The following is a 25637-nucleotide window of genomic DNA, read 5'->3' on the forward strand; positions in this document are numbered from 1 at the left end:
CACCTGTGAGAGTTCATTTTTAGAATGTGTGAAAGAGTAAAAAGCAATTTCTCTCTCTCTCTCATTCATTCACACTTTAGCCTTGTCCATAGCCAAAGGTTTTGAGGTGAGGTGGGCAAATGTCCTCCCATTTGTTCCTTGAGCAAGGAAAAATACACCCATGGATCATATTCCTCACACATGTAGAACACAACCTCTGCATTTGCTCCCATACAAGCTTTTTTTGTGGACCACAGAAAAGGGACTTCCACAGCAAAGCCATAAAGGGAACCTACTGGTAAGTCATGGTTAACACTTGTCAGGCTTCAAACCAGTGTTCCCTCTAACAGGGATTCCCAGATGTTGTTCACTACAACTCCCAGCATCCCCGGGTGCAATGGCCTTTGGCTGGGGATTATGGGAGTTTTAGTCCACAACATCTGGGAATTCCTGTTAGAGGGAACACTGGTTGGCATTAACCAAAGTCAACAGCTGAGATGAGAGGGGTAGCAGCATGTGAAAGCATGGTATGCCAGGTCTTAAACATGGCTAAAAGAATGCCAGCATTACATCTGCACAGGCCCTGCTTTTTCTGCATACTGAAGTACTCCAGATGCATAGCTGGCCATATGGAGGCAGCCTCCATATTGTTCCATTTGAAGCGGCATCTTGTGCACAACTTTGTGTAGATTTCCCTCCTATATTATGAAATATAGTTAATGGCAATTTGTTCCGCACAGCAAGCTTTTGATTTTATGGCCTTGTCATGAGATTATAGCCGAAGCAGCAACAGAGGTACCGTTACAGGTAATTATAGACATCTAGAAACTCTGTTAGAACAGCATGGGTTTGTAATCATCCTCATTAACTGTTAATCATTCCAATGATGTTCTACTCTCCCCGTGACCACCTGTTAAATAGCATGTCGCATTAAAGAAGCTGCCCTGGAAATTTCCAACTGAGCTATTACTAGTAATTTTTTTGTCTTGATAAACTGCACAGAGCAGCAGCTTTTAGAACAACACAGCCTTGTTTTTTTAGCACAGAAGAACTACCACAAATCAAAATGTGGCCCTATGCTACGAAGAGAATATTTCTGGACATTCTGCAAAGTCAAAAGGTGACTGATGTGGAAGCCAACTGTAGCCTCAACGCACGCACATATTTTGATGAAAGCAATTTCCAAGGTAGGAAGTGAATTCTTTTGGATATTTAATACAGCAGTCATGATGTCATGGATACAAACCAGTCCAATATAATGGATCTTTGGAATCATTAATGGATAAAGATGGGGTGGTTTACAGATACATGTAAGCAGACATGTCATAAACTCAGATCACAGGCTGCAGCCACTGCCCTTATGCACGACCACTCATGCCATTCTCACAGCGTGCAATGGCTGGAAGAAATGCTAGTGCATTGTACAAACTGCAACAACACAGCCTGATTCAACGCATTTCCCATTGCCGCCATGTGCCCTTCAACAGATGATGGGCTGCAGATGTTTGCATGCAAGTGGAAGTGATTTTCAGCTGGCTTTTCAAGCATACCACAAATTTAGTCACAATAATCAAATGGGTACAAGAATTCAGGAGCCTGTCAGCCAGCCACTCGTACTTGCACCATCTTGTTCAATTTAATTTTTTAAATTCCCCCCCCCAATAAAATTTCTCTCTATGAAACTGCATGTCTGTTTGTCTGTCTGTTCCCTATACATTCCCATGCCATATGAGTTAACTTTGCAGAATGATTTCCTAGGATTCTACGAGTAACACAGGGTACCCGGGAAGCCCGACAACCACCTCACACAGACAGAATGGATATACAGTGGGTATATCCACAAAATGGATATGGATGCAATAACAAAGAGAAACTCATACCAAACTTGGCACAGTGACTTCCTAGGACCCTACGAGTAATGTAGGGTGTCTGGGAACCCCAACAACCACTCCACGCAGACAGACAGATATAGCCACAAAACTTATGGATGCAATAACAAAGAGAAACTCGCACCATAAGCCCAAGCAACGTCGGGTACTCAAAGCCAGTACAATAATAATACTTTAAAAAACCACCCACACTCACGTGATAAAAATCAGCTCTAGGAAGGACTACACACCCTAAACTCCATAAATATTGCAAGAGAAGCACCACTATGTAGTCCAACATAACATTTCAACCGATGTCAAGGAACAGAGAGAGTATGGCATCTCATCAGATCACATGATGGAACACTAAAGCAGGATTCAATGCGACTGCCATGAGCCTCAAGCTTATGTACTCCTTCTTTGCAAACAGTAGGAGAAAATTTGTGGCTTACATTTCTGCTCTAAAAGAATCCACATTTTATCATTCTGTTACCTTTCAAATAGTTCGGTGAGAGGGAAGCAGAGTCTGCAGACTATGGGATTTCATACCAGACTCTTTGTACCAAAGTTGCTTTTAATGAAGGTGCACATATTAAACCGGGGTGGGGGTGGGGGGAATAAGATGACCCCACCCCATCTTTTCTTGAAAGCTTCCTTCACCCTTTCTAAGTCCTATTTCCCCAGAATTCAGAGATGACAATCCTGAAGCATACATTTAATACAGTTCCACTAACTAAACAATTACTCATGGCTTAACAACGAGGGGATTCTCATGATTGCCAAAAAGCGGGCTAAGGGAGCCTAGCCCGCTTTTTGGCGGTCGTGCGGCTCCCGGCAGCTAACCCGCCTAATTCCCGGCAGATAACCCACCTAATTCCCCCACCCCTTAGCCAAGGTTAACGGAGCGAGCGCTCCATTAACCTCTTCTTCCTGGTTGTGTATTGCTGTGGCACGGCTCCACGCCGCGGCAACACGCGAGGAGACTCTCTGCGGGAGTCCCTGGGGGTCTCTCCAGGATGCCCCGTGCACTTACGCAGGGCATCCTGGAACTTCCGGGGACCACATGGCCCCCGATCCCTGAAGTTCCTGCCGGCTCTGTGACGGAGCTGGCAGTTGTGTGGGCGGACGATCCGGCTGCCCTTGGACTCCGTGGGCGATCGACGAAGCCCACTCTCCCTGCAACCCCCCTAAAGGGGAGTCTCACTGATCGTGAGATTCGCTTCAACAAATGTTCACACAGGAGGTACTCTGAGGAGGAGGGAGAAGAAGGATGAAAAGGTAGCAGCCCCAGTGGTGCACCTAGGTAATTTTGAAGCCTGGACCTAAAGGCTTTTGGAGTCCTCCCCCCACCCCCGCAAGTTAGGCATCATCACCTAAAGGCCTTTGGAGGCCCTCCTCCGCTGCTAGTTAAAGACAGTCCTACACACACACACACACACACACACACACACACCATGACACATGCAGTATTTTTAACACATGTGTTCTTGAGGGCACCAACATCAACAGAATTCACAACAATGTAATACCATATAAAACAAATAGGCATTAGCAGAAACATTTCAACACACACCTTAACATATTCCTGTCCCAGATATTTCTTTACCCACTCCCCCCTCTGTCTCTTAAGGATCTAATATTTAAGCAACTGAATTTGCAAGAATTTAAAGATGTTAAAAACAAGGCAACGGGTGAGGGGAGAGGGGTTTTTGCTTCTTTTTAATGCAACGGGGGCCAGGTGGGAAAGAATTCTACAATGTTACAGGCTGCAATGCTATAGAAGATGCACATTTTACTACCCAGTTTCAGTCATGTTCACTCAGAAGTCACCCATTCCTCACATTAACAAGTTAACGTGTCATGACAACACATAGGAGCCAAGTTAAGAAGGGAAGTGGCCACTGCATAGATAAGCCTCCCATTTCTGAGTTTGTGGATCCAGCATATAGCAACAGATACTTCACATGCCCTGTACCACTCACTGTGTTGTGTTCTCTCCCTGAGCCTCTCATCTCAAAGAGGACAGAGAACTCACACTGGAACAAACTTTTAGAGTTTAAACTAATTGTGTCTTCAGCCATGCCCTCCCTGTAGAACACTTCTCCTTACTCAAATATAGCACACAGCACCAGTTGGTCTCTCAGCAGGGTATTTGTGAATTTAAGATGTTTTGCCTCAATGTGCATCACATTGCATTTGCTTACATCAAATCTGATTTTATTTATTTATTTATTTATTTGATTCCTATTTATTTATTTATTTGATTTGCCATTTTGTTGCTCATTTACCCATTTGTCTAACATCTTCAGCAGTGAAAACTGATGCAAAGTGCTCATGTAGCTTCTCTGCAATCTCCTTGTAGCACACGTTTTTTAATTCAGAGCTCTAGTCACCTCCTTGATAGAAGATGTAATCTGAGGTGTAGCCATGAGGAACAAGAAGAAAGGGTAAATAGAGAGAGAGAGAGAGGGAAAAGAAGTTGCACAAGAAACAAACAGTGAAGGGATTTAAAAATAAAAAAGTACCAAGCTGCTTAGTTTGGATAACAGAAAATGAAAACTGCCCCCTCCACCTCTACCCTTCCTGCCCCAACAAGGAGAAACCCGAATACCAAAGTAGCATGTAACACAATTTGTGTTTGAAATGAAAAAAAAGAGATTAAGGGTGTGCACTGGGGACACTAAAGGGCCATGCAGGTGGGGAAGGCGACTGGCTGGGAAATCCATTTGCAGTATGACCACAGGAACTCCACGTCCCCCAAAACGTAAGCGAGGAGAGCTGGTCTATGGGAGGAGAGCTGGTCTTGTGGTAGCAAGCATGGACTTGCCCCCTTAGCTAAGCAGGGTCTGCCCTGCTTGCATATGAATGGGAGACTTGATGTGTAAGCACTGTAAGTTATTCCCCTTAGGAGGTAGGGCCGCTCTGGGAAGAGCATCTGCAGGCTTGCATGCAGAAGGCTCCAAGTTCCCTCCCTGGCATCTCCAAGATAGGGCTGAGAGAGATTCCTGCCTGCAGCCTTGGAGAAGCAGCTGCCAGTCTGTGTAGACAATACGGAGCTAGATGGACCGATGGCCTGACTCGGTATAAGGCAGCTTCCTCTGTTCCCAAAAGAAAAAAACCCTGAACCCAACTCAGGCAGCTAAAACAAGGCTTTTGTTCACATCAGTCTCTTTCCTACCCAAGGCTGATGCTAAAGCAGAACTGACCAGTACCATCCCATTTGCTCTTCCAGCAGCTGCTGCTACCCTTCCAATCCCTTCCCCTGACCTCACTGCATATTCTGCTTCTGCTGCTGGAACTTTGCTATGCTAACCAGCTCCAGCAGAAGCGGCAACAGGAGGGCATCATCAGTTAATTGTATATAGCTGATTAATTTACAGTAAACTTTTAGTAAAGTGTGCCGCTGAGTCGGTGTCGACCCGTGGCGCCCACAGAGCGCGGGGGTTGTCTTTGTGGTTGTCTTTGGTAGAATACAGGAGGGGTTTACCATTGCCACCTCCTGTACAGTATGAGATGGTGCCTTTCAGCATCTTCCCTATATTGCTGCTGCCTGATGGGGATTTGAACCGGCAACCTCGGGCTTGCTAGTCAAAGTCATTTCCCCACAAGCCCCAAATTCAGAAAGCTGCCTGAATAACTCCAAAGGCACACACTTCCTTCTCTCCAAGGATCAAAGGCTATGGGAGTCAGCAGCAGCACGTTGGTGTGAAAGGCTGGGAAGTCAGACTCAGGCAGAGGTTTTCTCCGGTGCTCCAGCTTGCTCTCCCACCCTTTGCTGCATGCACAGCAGAGGCCATAGAGAGAAGCATCGCCTGAGGCTGACATCCCCACCTTTTCAAACCAAGATGCTGACTCCCAATGCCTTTGATCCTTGGGAGAGAAGGAAGCATGTGGACTGGAGGAAGGAGGGTGACTGGTTGGAGCTGCAGATGGCAGCCTTGGGAAAGCAACACAGAAGGAGAAGAAGAGGAAGTGAAAAAGGGGAGCTCCCTATCCCTTCGGCAGCCCCCTCCCCCTCCTTTCGCAGGCTTCAGCCCTCACCCAGTTTGCAAGCTGCATTGGAGCCAAAGCCAGAAGGAGGGAGGGGATTGCCAAAGCCAGCAGGCGCTTGCTAATGGGCAAGGAGCAACTTAGGCAGTTCATGTCCGTTTACTCACTGGGTTCTACATTTACTCCCTCTCCTCTCCTCTCCAGCATCCAGAAGAGCCCTTCTCTCTCTTCCCTGCCTGCTCCATGCTGCATAGGGGATCGGCACACTTCTTGTTATTTCCCCGCTGTGTGCTTCCTGAGATCTGGGGTAGGGTGAAATCTGGGGTCTGGAGAGAGGAGATCGGGTGGGCCACATGGGCGCCTGCTGGCTGTGCTGCCACCATGGCAGGACATCTCACATGGTGCCCCCCCAAGAGAGGTCGGGGTCAGGAAAGGCTGGTGGAGGCACCACCCCTGTAGCTCTCACATGGGTGGCCCCCTATGCGTGAGATGTCAGGGAAAGGCTGGCAAGGCCCTGTCATGCATATGGCTGGCTGTGGCAGTGCAGTGCGGGCCACTGCTATGGGGGACATTTGGAGGCCCCACCCCCACCCCATGAAAGACCGGACCCAAAGTCTCGTCCAAAGAGCATGTCTGAGCAGCCAAAACAGATACTGTAGTTTAAATCTTGTCTTTGATTGCAATGAAAGTAATGTTCCTTCTATGAATTCAAACCTATAAACTCTCCATTAGCGTTTTTGTAAAGCTGAGCCACCTAGCTACGAGATGTCATAGTAATAACTGAAAAAGTTATCCTCCTTACCCATTTCCTGTCTGGTGCTGCATACTCCTGTGCCATATTTATGTAATACAGTACCCACAGTTTTCAAAGCATTAGGTTCAGTTTCTGCAAAGCCGAGGTAGTTATATGAACCCATGTTGATCACATTCTTGATTATCCTTCCAGTGAACCTACAGTCAAGAGATACATTAAAAAGAAAAATCAGATTAAGAGAGCTTAGGCCGCAGACATGACTATATCCTGAATTTTTATTCTTATTGTCCTTGTCAACGGTTTAGCTTTTCTGAAAAAAAAAGTATACTCGACAGTGGCATGCTCTTAGGAGGTGGCTATCCTTCCACAAACAAACAAAACCAGTTTTCACCTTTATCAGTTACACAAAATGATCCTCTTCTAGCCCTCTTGAAGTCAGCTGCATGAATAATTCCCTTGAAAAACTAACCTGGGGCTGGGGTGGTAGATTAAGCACAATTTCTTATTGTTTGGGCACAGAAGAAGGAGTCCACTCATGTTTGAAAAATAAAGCACAAACAAGGCCTGTTTTTAATGTGTGGTGCTTATAATAGAGAACTGGGATTCTCTGTCGTGTTCATGCTTTATGCTGTGACGGATCAAGGTTCAAACCTGGTTTTAGTGCTATGGTTGTGTGCAAGGCCTCGAACCTTGACTGTATCTTGACTGTTTAGTCAACCCCGCCCCCCAAATCTTATTTCCTCCCCTTTTACACATGTATGCATATTTCTCTGGGAGGACTGGTGGGATCAGAGGGAGAGGATGGGTTGAGACTCAGGGGAGAAAGAAATAGTTAGAATCAGCTTTTTTAAAACCTGAAGTGGAAATACCAAGCCCTAGGCAGAAAATGTAAAAACAAAAATAATCCAGCTACAGAAATTCCTGTCAAAAATGTCAACGTCGCCAAGCAGCACACAGAACCAACACAAGCAACCACCCCCATCCCAAGGACAACCAAACTCGACTTCTGGGACTTGAACATAAAACAGGGGCTTGGAGGGCTGAGGTGAAGAAGGTGTGGAGAGAGTCTGCATTTTTGTCTAGAGTCAGAGTGTCTACTATAGAAAAGTAGGTCTTCTAACTTAGGGGCTGGTATTGAGGTAGAAAGCCTCAAATATGTTGCTTGCTGCTTTAATCTGGTCTCTAGATTTATGCTAACTCTCTGTACCACTTCTTGCCAGAAGGCTATGAATAAAATTAATAGTTGGTTTTGCCTTTTGTTGACATACGTATTTACAGGGTGCTTCCCAAAATTAGAAAATAATTGGGGGAGGGAGGTAGTATAGCAGCAGCAGCAGAGATAGCAAACGATAATTCTTTCAGCATAAGAACTAACTATGTGGGGACCGTTCCATGATGGCACCCCAAATGCTGCATTTCCATCACACACACCTTTTTTAAAAAGTCCTGAAACCTATGACATTCTTATTCGGATTCATTTTATATCCATATTCAAACTGTTACTCTGCAACTGTGAGCCTAAAAAGATTTATTTTGTAAAGAAGAAGCTCGGATCCTAAGAGATATAAACAAAGAACTCTCAGAGGTGAGTTTCACGATCAGTGAGACTCACCGAAATGAGGTCTGCAGGGAGAGCGGGAGAGCTTAGTCCGCTCTCCCCGCAGATGATTGCCCGTGGAGCCCTGGGCAACTGGATCAGCTGCCCACATGACTGCCAGCTCCGTCATGGAGCTGGCGGGGGCTGCGGAGATCAGGGGCCATGCGGCCCCCAGAAGTTCCAGGATGCCCTGCGCAAGTGCACGGGGCATCCTGGAGAGACCCCCGAGCACCCGGCTGGGGGGTCTCCTCATGTGTTGCCGCAGCGCAGAGCTGCGCCACAGCAATACACGATCAAGAAAATGGGGTTGGCAGCGCGCTCGCTCCACTAACCCTGTTTAAAAGGGAGGAGTATTTGAGCGGTTACCCGCTTTGGGGAAAATGGGCTCACCTGCAAGCCCGGTAGTTCCCATGATCTGTGGAAAGCGGGCTAAGCTCCCTTTGCCCACTTTCCACTGATCATGAGAATACCTTGGACCGGATCTCACGATCAGTGAGATCCGGTTTAGGGCGCTGAGCGGGAAGAGCGGGCTAAGCCCGCTTTCCCAGCTCACGAGCGGGCAGGGAGCCCTGGGCGGCCGGATTGGCTGCCCACACGATGGCCGGCTCCGAGACGAAGCCGGCGGGGGCTGGGGAGCTCGGGGGCCACGTGGCCCCCAGAAGCCCCAGTATGCCCTGCGTGAGTGCGCAGGGCATACTAGGGAGACCCCTGAGCCAGGAGGCTGCTTTTAAGCCTCCCGGCCGGGGGTCTACTCACACGGAGCCGCGCTGCAGCTACTCACGAGCAGATAGCCCAGGTTTGCGGAGCGCTCACTCTGCAAACCCGGGCTAAGGGGCGGGCTACAGGAGCGGGTTAGCCGCTCCAGAACCACCGGGCTCGGCTGCGAGCCCGGTGGTTCATACAATCACAAAAATCGGGCTAGGATTTTCCTAACCCGATTTTTGTGATCGTAAGAGTAGCCCCCCTCACAGTCTATCCAATCCAATCCAATCCAATCTTTATTACAGTCATAGACCAGAGTACACAGTCTATCTAAATGGGAAAAATCCAGGCCTCTTGGGGGCGGAGGGAGAGAAGTGAAAAGACACATTCCCTATTCTTCACTGAAGCCATATTTCGTTTAAGACTCCAGATAATTTAGGGACACAATCTTTATAAAACATTTGTAGTGGTAGTGTGGGGGATGTCTGGCCAGACATCTGTGGTATTAAGAGGGCCATTACAAAAATATCATTGTTTGAAATGAAGAGAGAAGGCAATACATTGTTTCTCCAGTGATTGCTGCCTGCTAGCCTGACCTACCTAAATGTCCAGTTGTAGTCATCTGAAACACGTTCCATCAGGTCAAACTGTGGTCCAGGAACGCTGCAGATAGGACGGTTCCAATTGTCTCTTATTCTCATATAGAGGTTTCTTGTAAAAAAGTTTTCAAAATCTTGATAAAGTGGAACAAAATCCTAGGGGAGGCAGGTTGGGGAAAAAAAAAGGATGCATGGTTATATTTCTAGGACATCTTCTATTTTGTAATAGTAGTAGTAGTGCTTGTTTTTTTAAAAAAAATAGTCCATAGTCTTGCAAGTGTTGAGGCAGAAGGCTTGGGCCCACTCTCACTTCTCTCTCCACAAAGATCTAAACCAACAGTTTAAATAATAATTAAAAAAGGCTTTCAAGTTCCCCAAAGGGTACAATATAGCATCACGCAAACATAGGGTTGCATAGAGCACAGAATTATGTTCATGTTCTCTGTGGTTGTCTCTTTCTCCATATTATGAAACTCCCTGCCATGACAAATTCACCAAAACCCAACTCTGAGTACCTTTCTGAAGCACTGACCAAACTGTTGGGGTTGGCCTTTAGGGCCCAGGATTAAGTCAGGAAAAAGTGGGGAAATTTCAGTTGATGGCATTTTGCTGGTTTAATTTTATTTTGGGTTTTTTAGCTTGTTACCTGCCTCTAGAAATCTAAAAAAACAGAACCATGTGATTTCGAGATTGGCAGAGAACTTTGGAAATTGATATGTGAAACGTACCATGTCGGGCCCTCCTGCCGGCTCCTGACGAGGCAGGACACTCGCCTGGCGGGGCGGCAGCAGGGACGGACATGACGAGCCCAACCCCGCAGGCAGTTGGCGGCACCTGTCCTCAGAGGACAGGGAGAGTGAGGAAGCCCAATGGGGATGGCTAGCAGGTCACCACCTGGCTGCGGCAGAGAGAGAGAGCAGCCTCTGTCCCTCTGCTATGGCACGATGTAACAATGCCGGAAGAAGGGGCAGGGCCCAGGAGGATGGCAGAGGTTGCCTGGGGAAGAGATAGGGAGGAATCCCAGACATTGGGGGAGGAGCCAGGGGAGGAGGCAGCTTGGTGCAGGGCTCTGTTTAAGGGGCCCATGACCAGTGATGAGAGGACTGGAGGAAACGGAAGGTGGAAACTCCTGGAGAGGAGCAGGGCAATCCCTCTCCCTGGCAGGTGGAAGAGACCAGGGTGCTTGAGAACCCCCTCCCCACCCTTATGAGACCTGTTTGCCCCTGGTTGTGGAAGGGTGGCAGAGGAAAGCATCACATACCATAACAATGTTACAAGACCTGGCATGGCTGCAGGTAGAATTTACGTGATGTTTTCCTGTATCTTTCTTTCTTTTTTAAAAAGCACAGAGTTCTGGGCTACATCTAGGTCTCCTGGTGTTTGTTAGTTAATCTTCACAGGCATGTCTAGCCAACAAGGCAAAACTGAAAAACACTTTTTAAAAACAGCAAGGGGACTTACCTATTGTTCCATACAGGGTTTGTTAGGTCAGTTGATTGAAGATCTGACAAGTATGCTAATAAAATACAAACTTTCTAACAGGGTGTTTGGTGTTCTTCAAGTTCCTCCTTTGCTGCTTACTAGGATACATGCATAAATATCTGCCACTTGGATCAAGCTTTGAAGGTCAGACTGAGCAGTTCTTCAACGCTCCACGTGTGTGTGTGTGTGTGTGTGTGTGTGTGTGTGTGTGTGTGCATGTACGTGAGTGTATGTGTGATAGATCCCACATGTGTATTATCTACCACACATACTCTCATGCACATGCACAACCCCAACAACTGGGGATAACACTTCATGTCTCTGATGAAGTGGGTTCTACTCTATAAAAGCACAGGTTTCAGTTTCTCAACTGAATGTGCAAACCGTCTGTTTAAAACTATTTGTTGAGAGATATGGAAGGAGTTCTAGCTGTAATAATTAATCTGCATGGGTGGTTGAGCTTTGCACAGGTGAAGATACAAATCTTTCCTAGGCTTTTATTGAGTGCCACACTTACAAAGGCTATCAGGCTTGTGGTTTTGCAATAAATCTAGCAGCTTGTGCCTAGTTCTTGACAGGTTAAACTAGATTTCCATTTGCAAAAATGTGCATCTTTGGAAACCAATATTATATTAACCAAACACTACTTATCAGTTAATAAAATTATTACCCTTTGAGAAAAAGAGTTCATGTTGATGCAGCCCATCGTTGTTGCAATACCCACACACGTGCCACTATGTCCTAAACTACTTGAAAAGACAAAATTTTAAAGCCATTTCTGAGTGGTTTTTTTAAAAAAACACTTCATATTTATACTGGGTATGTGCACACAAAAAATATTGAACTACCACCTTGGTTCAAGCCATGTTTTAAGTGGTGGGAGATAAAAGTGGCTTTTATCCTACACCTTTATTCTGCTTGAATTTAAGAGGCTGGGTGGATTGCACAAACATTTTAGATCATCTATATTTGCAAAAGAGAAGAAGGCAAGGATTTGTAACAGGAATTGCCAACCAGCAGTCAGAGACCCAATCCTCCACATTAGTCTTCTTGTGTACCTCCCCTCTGCCCAACCTGAGCTTCGAGATGGCCTGAAGGGAACAAATGACATCTGAAGCACAACTCAGGGGGCAAAATCTTATTCTTGCCAACATGTACCAGACTTTCCTTTCCTGCTTCACTTCTTGAGAAGGAATTGGGGCTACCACGTTTTAGTTCTATTTACCTTTTGTTCTTCCCGTTCTGTAGCCATGTAACATTTTTGTATTCCACAGGCTCTCAACAAGTCTCTTAGGTAGCCAAATAGTGTTCCTACTGCAAAACCCACAAATGTAAAGACAGCAATATAGATTGGTGGTGTTTCAAAGGATTCCTTAATTGGTCTTTTGTAGATGCCTCCATTTGCTACGCCATTCTTCTGTAAAATTGAAATAAAGAAATAGTAAGCATGTTTCACATGAACTTCAAAGGTACAGTGTACTATAAAAGGGAAATTAGAAATCTAATTCTATGTACAATTATACACACTGACTTTTCTCAACATTCACTCACATTTCCAGTCATTCTCTAACTATAGTTTCCCTCAAATTCAAACCAAGGTGTAATCATTTAAACACGCCTGAGTCATTGGGGACGATCCACACAAAGTTCTTGTAGTTGGGAAATTATTTCTACACAGGATATCCATGAACACTACAATTCTTGGAAAAAAGGAATCGACGGTATAATTTCTATGAACCATGGCTGGAATCCAGAGAGATACTTTAGGTGGGACAATGTTTTTGCATCAAGTGTGGGATTTATTTATTTTTTACTTTACATTTTTACAAATAGCAGACCTCATGCTAGACACTCAGCTTCTACCAGTCGCCCTTAATCAGCATATGGCAACCAGCAAACAGATTGTTTCAGTTAAATGTTAAGCCAGTGGGGAAGGGTATTCTGTTCTAAGCATTTCCTAGAGCAGTTTTCTACGAGCTGCTCTATCCCTGTAAAAAATACGCACACCGTTAAGGCTGTGTCTTGGTGCTTCTGAAGCCAAATAATCCACACCATCCCTCTGGAACCATGCAGAGCATTGTTCCCTCTAAGGTGTGAGCATGTGTGCGCGCTCACAAGTTTTCGGATGTCCGCTCAGTTCATTTTAGATCCCGCTCAGGTTGAATCAGGAAGGCTCCACTCTGAATGCAGGTGTGCACACACTGCCTTGATACTGCCGCCCAGAACAGAACTCAATCCGCAAAGAGATGAAAATAATTAGAGGGACCACTGATGCAGAAACAGCCAGCACTCTGTGCAGTGCTGCATGATTCCAGTGTGGAGGGCCCCTCCTTAATGGGAAGCACAGCCTCATACTGCCCCAGTAATGGCTGGAACAGCATGCAGCGGGACGGGTGGTGTGTGAAGAGCTAGGAGGGGTAGTCCTTTCCCCACAAAGCTCTATGGGGAAAGCATTGGAAAGGACTACCCCTCCAGGGCTCTCTGTACACTGTCCCAGCCACCAGTAGAGCAGTGTATGGCTCTGCTTCATACAAGGAGCCTCCTCACCCTGCACCAGACACATGAAGGCCCACGCAGAAATGGAACTCCCATCTCTGCACAGTTCCAAAAGGTGGTCCCAGGGCCATCCCGTCCACTAGGCAGACCTAGTTGGTTGCCTAGGGCAGCCATTCTTGTGGTGGGGCAGGCAAATAAACAATGCCAGAATACAGTACTGCCAATTATTCTCTCTTTCCCTCTCATATTGCAACCCTGAAGTACTGCACAGTAGTGTAAAAATATAATGAATATAACATGCAGTGAGAAAGGGCTACCTGTTTTGCAGGGAGGGAGTCCAAAAGCGCTCACCTCCCCGTACACGAGCAGGCTGCCTTTTTGGGGTGGGCGGATTGCCCACCCAGACAAGCACTGGCTCCTGCCAGTAGTGCCTAGTACTGGGACGTGCTGCCTCTCTTTTCCCCACCCCCCCGGAGCTCCAACAAGGCACCATGCGAGTGTGTAGCCAGAAGATGGACACACGATTATATATTATCACTGATACACATTATGGATATAATTTAAAGTTGAACAAAATAGCCACACAGAAAAACAATTATCAGGATTACAGCAAAACAAACAAAAACAAAATTCCCACCATAGATGCTTGACACAATCACCCACAATCAAACGGTATAGAAGATTAAGAATTACAGATGTGAGTGCAGTTCAGATGGAGAAATCCTGCTTAATATGGATTATTATTATTATTATTATTACATTTATATCCTGCTCTTTCTCCAAGGAGCCCAGAGCGGTGTACTACATACTTAAGTTTTCTCAAAAGTGATCTGGTTAAAGTGATGACTAGAAGAGCAAAGGACTATTAAAGGTGAACCACAATAAGACTGTACTGGCTGATTTTCAAGGTAAACCTGAACTCAGCTTGATTGATTACATGTGGAAATCCGACACCTACTATTAGCTATCATGACTAAAAGGTTAAATTTAATAAAATTGCAATACACTCATAATGACCAAGCAGGTTTTCTTTTTAATTGGCAGCTGGATGATAGTATATGGAAAGTGCAATCAGTTAAAACAATAAAGCAAAAGACCTGGTAACACCTTTTATGTTTTTAGATACTGAAACTTTTGACAGTTTCAGAATAGTCATATTAAATAAAACTCTTCCTAAATTTAGTATAATTGGCACTTTTCTAGACTGCAAAGGAAGCATTTATAAACATTCAGCGGCCAAGATCCATGTTAAAGGGAAAAATATAGATAATTTTTTTGAAAAGGGGTACCAGATCAGGCTGCCCCCACTCACCTAGTGAGAGCAACTGAGAGCTGCTTTAGTGAGAGCAACTGTGCAGGTAAGAGCAGCAAGGCCAACATGGTTTTAAGATCAACTTATATGTTGATATTATGTTTTCCTTGACTAACCCCAAAGAATCAATAGTGCATTTGATGGAGGAATATGGTAAGGTATCAGGCTATTGGTTAAATAAATCCATATAAATATGAATGTAGGCTATTGGTTAAATAAATCCAAAGCTCAGATAATAGGCATTAATATCACATAGGAATGTAAGGAAGAAATTGCACAAATGTATGTACCAAAACGGTCTTCAAAACTAGTTAGATGTTCGGTCATACAGCTCTCTTGAGATTCAGAGGACTTATAAAAATAATTATGACCCTCTTTGGGCTGGTGTTAAGAATGACCTGGAAAGCAGTGTTCCCTCTAAGGCATGAATGTGTGTGTGTGCAAACACGTTTTTTGATGTCCGCTCAATTAATTTGAGATCCCACTCAAGCTGAATAATTAAGGCCCCACTCTGAATGCACATGAACACATACTGCCTTGATACTGCTTCCCAGAATTCATTCGGCATGCAGATGAAAAAAAAATTAGAGGAAACACTGCTGGAAAGATGGAAAGTTACAGATTTCTTGGTTCAGAAGGGTTGTCGTCATTAAAATGATGATTCTTCCCAAGGCGATGTTCTGTTTTGGGAAATGTTCTTATTTTAATATCAAATAAGCTAAAGCAAAGACTATCCAAAATTGATCTACAGGGGAACCTTGTTCACCTCTGGAAAATGGATTATCAGTTAAGGCAGATAATACTGCATAAAATTACTTAAAATCTTAACAGCAATTAAATATTGCAGAGCATCTGCCTTGCCAAGGTTCAACATCTTCCTCTCAGCTGCCATTGAGGGGACATGTCACAAGATTTATTTGGCCTTACGAACCTGTCATTGGGATTCAAATCAGGTTGAATCTATTGTCCATGTCTTGCTGTACTGCCCATTATACAGGTGTGGGAATTGCTTTGCTCATTTGACCCTACTAAAACCATTTTGTTAGCTTGATGCTAGAGCTGTTTGAGCAAGAAATGCTTTGCAAGGAAACAACACAACCAGGCAGAAAACAGCTAAGCTTGGGCTTTTTTTGGCTTGAAACAGATTTCAGGGGAAAGGTCCATGGAGATTTGAATAATGCTTTAGCTGACAGGTAGGGCAGCTATAATTTGCACGACCCTGTCTAGAGCATTCTGATAATGCAAGGTAAATATGAATTGCCACTATAACTTGCTTTTAAAAAAATATATTGTTCAGCTAACAGATTGAAATGTTTAAGCTACTCGAGACAATTATGTGATTTCCTCTTTTGTCAAGATAAGACTGTGTTCTGTACTTTGCCAATGGTCTTTGGAATCTGGTCAGGTCTGTGACCTCTGACCCATTTTCTGTTGAAACTGTCTTTGTATCAATAAAAGCAATTACCTGAATTACCAAAACATAGCGTGAAGGTAGCTTCTCTTCCACACAGGGATTCTAGGCAGAAACCTATAGCTCCCTTGATTATAAAATTTCATGGAACTGCACCAAGGTTCCTTGTGCGCTTTCCACTGAATGATAGCAACCAGGCTACTACATTAAAAGATCACAAAATTTCTTGCTGGTGCCATCAAAATTAGGTGTTGGTATAATAAATTCTAAGCTAATAAAGCTGTTTAGCAAAATAATTCAGTCTTTCTTTCTGGCTTCTTTCTGAGTTGCCATTCTGAACTGTTTTTGAATCCGAATGAAGATTATTATACTTCTGATTTCTCCAATCGTCTTATATTATAGCTAATGAACTGGGGGAAAATAGATGACTTTTAGAGAGGCAAACAGTTTTAGCTAATTTTATATGGAAATCCCAAAAGCTGAGAGTATCTGTTTCTGTTCTATAAAGACTGAGGTTTTACGACCTCTAATTTGTGGTGCTATTACAGAGTCAGAATCAAAACCATGAGTCAACAGAAACCAGCATCTATAAGTGACCCGTGGTTTCAAATTGAACAAAATAAATGTGTAATAGTCCTCTGCAGCAGGGGCATAACAAGGCTGGAGTGGGCCCAGAGACAAAATTTTAAAATGCGCCCCTTGCGGATGCACACACACACTTCACAATATATAATCATGTGACTTGCCTCATGTGACTTGCCTCTGGGGAGCCCCTCGAGGCGTGGGGGCCCCCAGGCAGCCGCCTCCCCTTGCCTAATGGTAGTTACGCCCCTGCTCTGCAGGAATTGCCTTGGACATATACTGGGAGATATTGAGCTACATATCTTAAAAACTGCAAATCTTTTCATATTAGCAACTTTGCAGAGTTGGAATACAAAAAATATCTTATCCCTAGTATTTCTGCACTGATTCCATTTATTAAAAAAACAGTAGTTTTAATTTAGTTCGTGCTTTGGTGTTAGGGACCTGCTGGGGCAACTGCACAATGTGAAAGGCAGCCCCAATGGCCTTGCGTGCCAGGGCAGTGGAGTAAGGGCTTAAAACAGCATCCAGCCATGCAACTTCCAGCACTGCACAACTGCCCAAGCGGCTTTTCACACAGCCTCAGCTAAAGTCAATATTTCATTGTACAGTATGCCAGCTACCACAGCGAGGTTTTCGCACTTAAGTCATGGATCTTGTTCAGAATATGAAAATAAATTGTGATGGGCCTCCTTGGATACTATTTTTTTCAGGCAAGAACTTATGTGAATAATAATTTAAAAAAAAAACACTTCAGGGAGACAAGAACATGTTATAGCGCTAGTCTGCTACTAAATTTTCTGAAGGACTACTTTGAGAAGCAAGCAACAGGCCAGTGGACCAAACCTCCTACTCCCTAGTGCAGCCTGGCAACAAGTTCTGTTGCTAAAGAGGTCACTTTTGCCACATCTCTACTGCTTCTAGGCAGGAAACTTTAGTGGGATAAGCAGTTGGCAATGGAATAAAAGTAGCTACGGAGAAACGGGTAAGATAAGGCTATGGTGATTTAGTCCCCACCACCACCAATGCATTTTCAAGTAGGACCTGGGGAAATGGTACAACAATATATTTATGACATTTGTATCCTGCCCTTCCTTCAAAAAGCTCAGAGCGGCTTCTTCTTCCCGCTCTTTTCCCCTCACAACCACCTTGTGAAATAGGTTAGGCCAAGAGGAGGGGAGGAGGGGGCTAGGTCACAGCGAGTATCACAGCTGAGTTTCAACTGCACATCACAGCTGAGTGTGCATTTTGATCTGTTATAGAATGGGTTAAAGAAAATCTGCAGATATTATACATGCTTTTGCGGAAGTATATATAATATCCACATAAGCATGTATTTCAGTTACTAGACAAAGGACCGGGTCTCACGATCCATGAGACCTGGTTTTGAGAAGTGAGCGGGAAGGGAGCCCTGGGCAGCCAGATCGGCCGCCCACACGATGGCCAGCTCCGAGATGGAGCTGGCGGGGGCTGGGGAGCTCGGGGGCTGTGCGGCCCCCGGAAGCCCCAGTATGCCCTGCGTGAGTGCGCAGGGCATACTGGGAAGACCCCCGAGCCGGGAGGCTGCTTTTAAGCCTCCCGGCCGGGGGTCTACTCACGAGTAGCCACACTGCGGAGCCATGCTGCAGCTACTCACGAGCAGATAGCCCGGGTTTGCAGAGTGCTCACTCCGCAAACCCGGGCTAAAGGGCGGGCTACAGGAGCAGGTTAACCGCTCCAGAACCACCAGGCTCAGCTGCAAGCCTGGTGGTTCTTACGATCACAAAAATCGGGCTAGGATTTTGGTGGAAGGCTTCGCTTCACTCACCTTCTCCCCAGACAACTGAGAGAATGTTGGTGGGAACGCCGTCTGCTCTCCCACACGATCCATCCCAGGAGAGCTGGGACGATGTGTCCTGGCCTCCGGGTATCCCACAATGCACTCTGCGGTGAGCAGCTCACAGGTATTCCACAATGCACCGTGAGAAAAGCCTCAGAAACTATTTCAATTGTTTAAGAAATCTCAGTTCCTCCCTAAATAAGAGTGGTGGCCATTTAATTACTGCATTTCTGAAGTGCCATGTATATTACAGATGTTTCCATGGGGTGCTAAGATGATATTGTACCAGGACTTTCTGCCAGTTGAGACACCTTTCCTTCAATTTCCCTCCAAATTCTCCATGATGTGCCCTATATTTTATCACTTCCCTTCCCTTTAGGAAACACCTTTTTTCTTTATCAGTCGAACTCCAACTGTAATCACAATGTCATATGTAAACAGAGCAATGTCTTATTGAAAACATAAACAATGGGTGTAGTTTAGACAGCATCTTCATAACAAAACACAATGTGGTAAAATCAGGAAGAAGTATACAGAAATGGATGAGCAAGATTTTAATTCTCAGCCAGAGTTTAGGTTGTAAGTTTTGTTTTAAAATCAAAATTCATGACAAACTCAGCCCGGCTCCATTCAGCAAACAGCATTGGTTGTTTGAGTTCATTTACAGATTTAAATACCACAGAATAAGCTGAAAGAGACAGATTGTACATTAATTCCATAGCTTCAGCTATGACGTGCACTAAAGTCAGGGATGAACTCAGATTCTACAATCGTGACATTGAAATAGTAACTAGTAAAGCTTGCTAGGGATGTGAAGAACGTTTTGACTCGAAATGGGCTGTTTCAAGCTTGAAACAGAACACCCTCTAAATAAAGGGCCTGTTTCAAGCTCAGAGCAGAACAACCCCATTTCAATTGAAACGCACAGGGCACTTCTGGTCCAGCAAGCACCGGGGCAGCAAGGAGGTACGTTGCTGCCCCACAGAACCGTTTTTAAACACAGCGCCGGGGGTGGGGGGAATGCAGTGGGTGGGTGGGGGAGCAACCTTCCTGCTCCTTAAAGGTAACCCGAACCAGCCATAACAGGGCCTCTGAACCGGTTCGTGCACATCTCTACTGCTAGACTAAGGTAAAACTCAGTGCTAATTAATGTTTTTGTACTTTCTTTTGAATTCCTGTCCTTGCCTCTCCTTACTTCCAGTTTTTCCTATCCCCCCCACTTTCCTTATTCTGTACACAACCTTTGTTTTTTAAATAAAATTCATGTACTTAGAAGTGGCTTCAGTCTAATTTAATAGGTTCTGGAAGGTTACTTGCAAAACTCTTCCCCATGTGCCTCGTAAGGTCATTCACTATTATTGAGGAGTTTTCAGAACAATATATTGTTGGCTTGAGTTGGGTTATGTTGACTCTGACTGTACAGTGCCTGTGAGTCCCAAGACAGATAGTTTGTTTTTGTAGGTTATGGAAGCCATGTCTAAGCCTGGTCAGTGGCTTTAGATCAGTCTTCAGCTGGTGGCAGCCTACCTTGAGGGAACAGTGGGCTCCTAGATTGGGATCAGAGCAATCTCTCTACTGAGGGTAGATCCCCAGAAAGCATCCCCATTTTGTCATACTTGCCTATGGTCATTCTGTGTTTACAGTTACACTATTCATTTTTTATATCTGTATTTACACACACACTCATACACACTTATTCACTTAACACAAGAAGCATTTCTACATAAAGGAATTTTCCATTCATATAACAAATGAAACAAAACACACACCTAAATAGAGGGAGGAACAATGATCTAACATGATGAGCCGGGTCTCACGATCAGTGAGACTCGGTTTCAGGCACTCCCGGTTTCAGGAGCTTCAGGAGCTTCGTCTCTCCCTGCAGACGATCCGGGCGGGAGCCCTGGGCGGCTGGATTGGCTGCCCACACGATTGCCGGCTCCGTGATGGAGCCGGCGGGGGCTGGGGGGAGCGAAGGTCCAGCATGCCCTGCGCAAGTGCACAGGGCATGCTGGTGAGACCCCTGGAGCCAGGAGGCAGCTTTTCGCGGAGCCGCGGCGACTCACGATAAAAAAACCCGGATTTGTGGAGCGCTCGCTCCACAAACCCAATTTTAGGGGAGGGGTACTTGAGCGGATTCCCCACTCTAGAACCACCCCACTCTAGAACCACCAGGCTTGCAGCCGAGTGGAGGCTAGCCCGATTTCTGCAATCGTGAGAATAGCCTCATTAGGTTATTGTGAGATTTGTTTAATCTCACAAGTTTCAAAGTAGTTAGTAAACTGGGAACCAATTTGATTAAAAAATTTCTTCCCTTTATTTGTACCACCAGTTAGACAACTCTGATTCTTTTCAGATTTTATATAACTAGATTCTTCAAAACATATACTTTACTACAGGAAACTACTGGGAAATACTTATAGCAAATGTCAGAATTCTAGCCACTGTTAAAGATGTTCCCTATTAGACACCAAGGCTCTTGTTTATAGTCATACACCTAACCCAAAAGAGGTAAAAGAAAGCTGAAAGGGAAAGGTAAAAGAAAGCTGAAAGGGAAAGTTAGAAGGATCCAGAAAGCAAGGAGTTCATTTAAAACCACAATAATAGAAGCTTAGTTAGAATGCATACCAAAAAGGAAGAAAGGAACCACAAAGTCCAGGAGGATGCCAGCATGGCTAACAGGCAGAGTCAAGGAAGCTAGGAAATGGAATTCCTGCCCAAATGAAGAGAACAGAAAGGAACACAAACTGGCAAAATAAATGTAAAAAGACAATAAGGGACACAAAAAGAGAGTTTGAGGGACATTTAGCTAAAAAGCATCAAAGCATTAAAACTTCTTTAAATACATCAGATGCAGGAAACCTACCAGGGAGGCAATTGATCCACAAGGGAGTGAAAGGGATTACTCAAGAGGATTCGGATATTGTAGAAGCTTAATTCGTTCATGGCAGAGGATACTGAGTCTATATCCGCTCCTGAATTGAACTTCTCAGGGACCAAAGAACTGAGTAAATTAAAGGTGAAAAGAGATGGGAGCTCTTCTCACGACTGATGAGAAGAACTCCAGGGCGGTCTGCGGGGAAGGAGGATCAAGCTTACCTTCCCCGCAGATGATCTTCTTTCGGCCCCAGACAGGTAGCTCGACCGGAAGCTCCAGGGGTCGGGATGCCGGGACATGCTGCCGTGTGTCACCACATCCCCCTGGAGCCCCAATAATGTACTGGGATTTATTAGATTCCCCTATCCGCCTCCCCCCCCAAGTGTGCCTGCCACAGCACACATGATCAAAGAAATGTGATTATGGGAGCTCCAGCTCCCTTAAGTTCATTTAGCAAGGAGGCTACTTTGGCAGGTTTGCCGCTGTGTGACCACTAGGATCGAGCCCGATTCTAGGGGTTCACATCAGTTTGCAAAACCAGGCTGGGCTCCCTTAGCCTGGTTTTGTATGCTTGTGTGAACAGCCTCATGATGTTTTAAACTATCTTGAAAAATTAAAAGTTAACAATATTGCCAGGGCCAGATGGCATCCACCCATGACCCAAGAGTGCTTAATAGGGGTGTGCACGGAACTGTCTGGCCCGGTTCGGTTCGAGGCTGAACCGGCCTCGAACGGAACTGGACCAGTTCAGTCCAGCCCCCATCGAAAACCCCCCCGTCCGCAAACTTTTATTTTTTAAAATTTAAAACGTAAAAGTAACTACCTGTAGCCCCTTCGGGGGGGTTGCTGTAGCGGCGGGGTGTGTGTGAGGTGTCTGCGTGGGTTCCCTCTCCCCCCGCTGGCCTTCCTCATCACCGCCGCGGCCAGGAAAGCGAAACCTTTTTGGCCCTTTCGGATCTCCGTAAAAGCGAGCGGCTGCCATTTTGCCGGCCTCTGTACATGTGCAAATACCCTCTGTGAGGCCACGGCCTTGCAGAGGGCATTTGCACACGTGCAGTAGCTGCCCAAATGGCGGCTGCTCGCTTTTACGGAGGCCTGAAAGGGCCAAAAAGGCTTCACTTACCCGGCCACGGCAGTGATGAGGAAGGCCGGGGGGGGGGGGGCGGGCTACAGGTAGTTGCTTTTATTGATTGATTGATTGATTGATTGTTGCATTTATATACCGCCTTTCGTTAAAAGACAACCCCAAGGCGGTTTACAAAAGTTAAAACATACAATAAAAAGACAATAAAAATATTAAGCTGAAAAATATAAAAACAAACCAAATGTTTTACGTTTAAAATTTTACATTAAATTAAAAAAAAAAAAAAAAGTCCACGGACCTGCTGGATGGGGGGGGGTGGGGTTCAGTTCGATCACGAACCCATGAACCCCCAGACCAAACCGTTGGACCACGGACTCGTTCTGCACATCCCTAGTGCTTAAAGAATTCAAATGTGAAATTTTTGATCTTCTAGCAAAATTATTAACTTGTCCCTACAATCAGGCTCTGTATCAGAGGACTGAAAATGTACCAAAACAGTGGTACATTTGTTGGTAACCTCCAGACTGGACTTCTGTAATGCGCTCTACGTGGGGCTGCCTTTGTATGTAGTCCGGAAACTTCAGTTGTTTCAGAATGTGGCAGCCAGATTGGTCTCTGGGTCATCTCGGAGAGACCACGTTACTCCTCTGTTGATGGAGCTACACTGGCTGCCAATCGGTTTCCGGGCAAAATACAAAGTGCTAGTTATAACTTACAAAGCCCCAAACGGCTTAGGCCCTGGGTATTTAAGAGAACATCTTTTTCAGTACAAGCCCCACCGACCATTGAGGTCATCTGAGGAGGTCCGTCTCCAATTGCTGCCAACTCGTTTGGTGGCTACACAGAGACGGGCCTTCTCAGCTGCTGCCCCAAGATTGTGGAATGCGTTCCCTAATAAGATACGAGCCTCCCCATCTCTGGCAATTTTTAAGAAACTACCGAAAACGCATCTCTTTAGCCAAGCTTTCTCAGCTTTTAAAAACTTGTTTTTAAATTGTTTTGGCTATTTAATTAGTGTTTTACGATGTTTTAATTGTTAATTTATTTTTTATGTAGTTTATAATTTTGGTTTTGTTAATTGTTTTTAATGGTGTTTTAATGTAAACTGCCCTGAGCCTTTTGGAAGGGCGGTATAAAATTTTTAATAAATAAATAAATAAATAAATAAATAGTAGTCAATGTAATATCGATTTTCAAAAGGGGATCCATGGGAGAGCCAGGAAATTACAGGCCAGTTAGATTAAAGTCTGTTCCAAGTAAACTGATTATTATTATTTCTTGTTTACACAGACAGGTGTTATTGACTGGTTTGTTTTATCCAGACATCGAGTCCTTCCCAAGTACATTATTAATTATTATTATTATTATTATTATTAATTCAATTTCTATACCGCCCTGATGCAAAACATACTTAAGGATAAAGTTGTTAAACATATAGAAGAACAGGCCTTGTACTGAAGGAAATCCAGCATGGCTTCTACAAAGGTAAGTCTTGCCTCACAAACCTCTTGAGAGTTCTCTGAGAGTGTTAGTAGGCATGTGGATAAAGGTGACCTTGTTGACATGGTATACTTGGACTTCCAAAAATCAAAATTCCTCATCAAATATTCTTGAGTAAACTTAGCAAGCATGGGATAAGGGGACAAGTTCGTGTGTGGATTGGTAACTGGTTGAAGGACAGAAAGAGTGTAGGAATAGATGGACAGTTTTCACAATGGAGGGAAGTAGGGAGTGGGGGTCCCTCACGAATTTGTACTGGGACCTTGTGCTTTTTAATTTATTCATAAATGATTAGAAGCTTGAGTAAGCAGTGAGGTGGCCAAATTTGCAGCTATTTAGGGTAGTGAAATCGGAGGTGGAGAATGACATTGGGTGGGAGATAGAATATCTAACACAGGCCTTTGTCCACTTCATGGCTAGTACCAAACAAGGGGTTAAAAGCTCAGCTGACGTCAACAGCTTCTGGCCAGCACCCCCTCCCTTTGCGTTTGACTCATCATACAGGGCATGACCAGAAGTAGCTGGAAATAACAGGAATATGAAGCTGCAAAGAATTTTGCAGACTAACCAAATTTTGATCCACTTCCCTAGGAAGGATTCTCATTTTATTTTATTTTATTTTATTTATTACATTTCTATACTGCCCAAAACGCAAGTTCTCTGGGTGGTTTACAAAAGAATAAAAACAGCCAATAAAAGATTAAAACATTTCAACAATTAAAATTAAAAAGTTAAAACTATTAAAACACAATTAAAACACAATTAATTTAAAAGCCTGGGTGAACAAATGCGTCTTGATTGCCCTTTTAAAAGTTGTAAGAGATGGGGAGGCTCTTATTTCAGCAGGAAGTGTGTTGCAAAGCCTCGGGGCAGCAATGGAGAAGGCCCGTCCTTGAGTAGCCACTAGACGAGCCAGTGGCAACTGCAGACGAACCTCTCCAGATTATCTCAATGGGCGGTGTGGTTCATAGCAAAGAAGACATCCTCTTAAATACCCTGGGCCCAAGCTGTTTATGGCTTTATAGGTTGTAACCAAAACCTTGTACTCTGCCCAGAAACTTACCGGCAGCCAGTGTAGATTTTTTAAGATAGGAGTGATATGGTCTCTCCAAGATAACCCAGAGACCAATTTGGCCGCCACATTCTGGACCAACTGCAGTTTCCGAACTATGTACAAAGAGCTCATTGCAGTAGTAAAGTCTGGAAGTGACCAGCAAATGTACTACTGTTCTGAGGCCATTTATCTCAAGAAATGGACACAGCTGGCTTATCAGCCAAAGCTGATAAAAGGCACCTCTGGCCACTGCCTCAAACTGGGACACCAGGGAGAGTTTTGTGTACAGAAGCACTCCCAGACTGCATACCTGTTCCTTCTGGGGAAGTATGACCCCATCCTGAACAAGCAGATCAAAAGCATCTCCCAAGTTCCGACCCCACACAATAAGTACCTCTATCTTATCTGGACTCAGTCTCAGCTTGTTACCTCTCATCCAGCCCATCACCGCCTCCAGGCAGACATTTAGGGAGGTTATGCCTTCTCCTGATGACGTTGACATGGAGAAATAGATTTGGGTATCATCAGCA

At 44.8% G+C, this 25637-nt stretch overlaps 1 protein-coding gene across 4 annotated transcripts in view; it reads right to left on the minus strand.

Moving 5' to 3' along the window:
- SPTLC3 (serine palmitoyltransferase long chain base subunit 3) overlaps positions 1 to 25637 on the minus strand; it is a 168677-nt gene that overhangs the window by 58887 nt on the left and 84153 nt on the right. For all 4 annotated transcript variants that reach the window (XM_053285430.1, XM_053285428.1, XM_053285429.1 and 1 more), the window contains exons 2-4: positions 12197 to 12388; positions 9491 to 9645; positions 6640 to 6788 (exon numbers count right to left, since the gene is read on the minus strand). In XM_053285430.1, coding sequence (XP_053141405.1) covers positions 6640 to 6788; positions 9491 to 9645; positions 12197 to 12223 — 331 coding nt within the window. In that variant the 5' untranslated portion in view covers positions 12224 to 12388. The remainder of the gene's footprint in view (positions 1 to 6639; positions 6789 to 9490; positions 9646 to 12196; positions 12389 to 25637) is intronic.

Source organism: Hemicordylus capensis, chromosome 1 (genome assembly GCF_027244095.1).
Source record: "Hemicordylus capensis ecotype Gifberg chromosome 1, rHemCap1.1.pri, whole genome shotgun sequence".
Classification (NCBI taxonomy): domain Eukaryota; kingdom Metazoa; phylum Chordata; class Lepidosauria; order Squamata; family Cordylidae; genus Hemicordylus; species Hemicordylus capensis.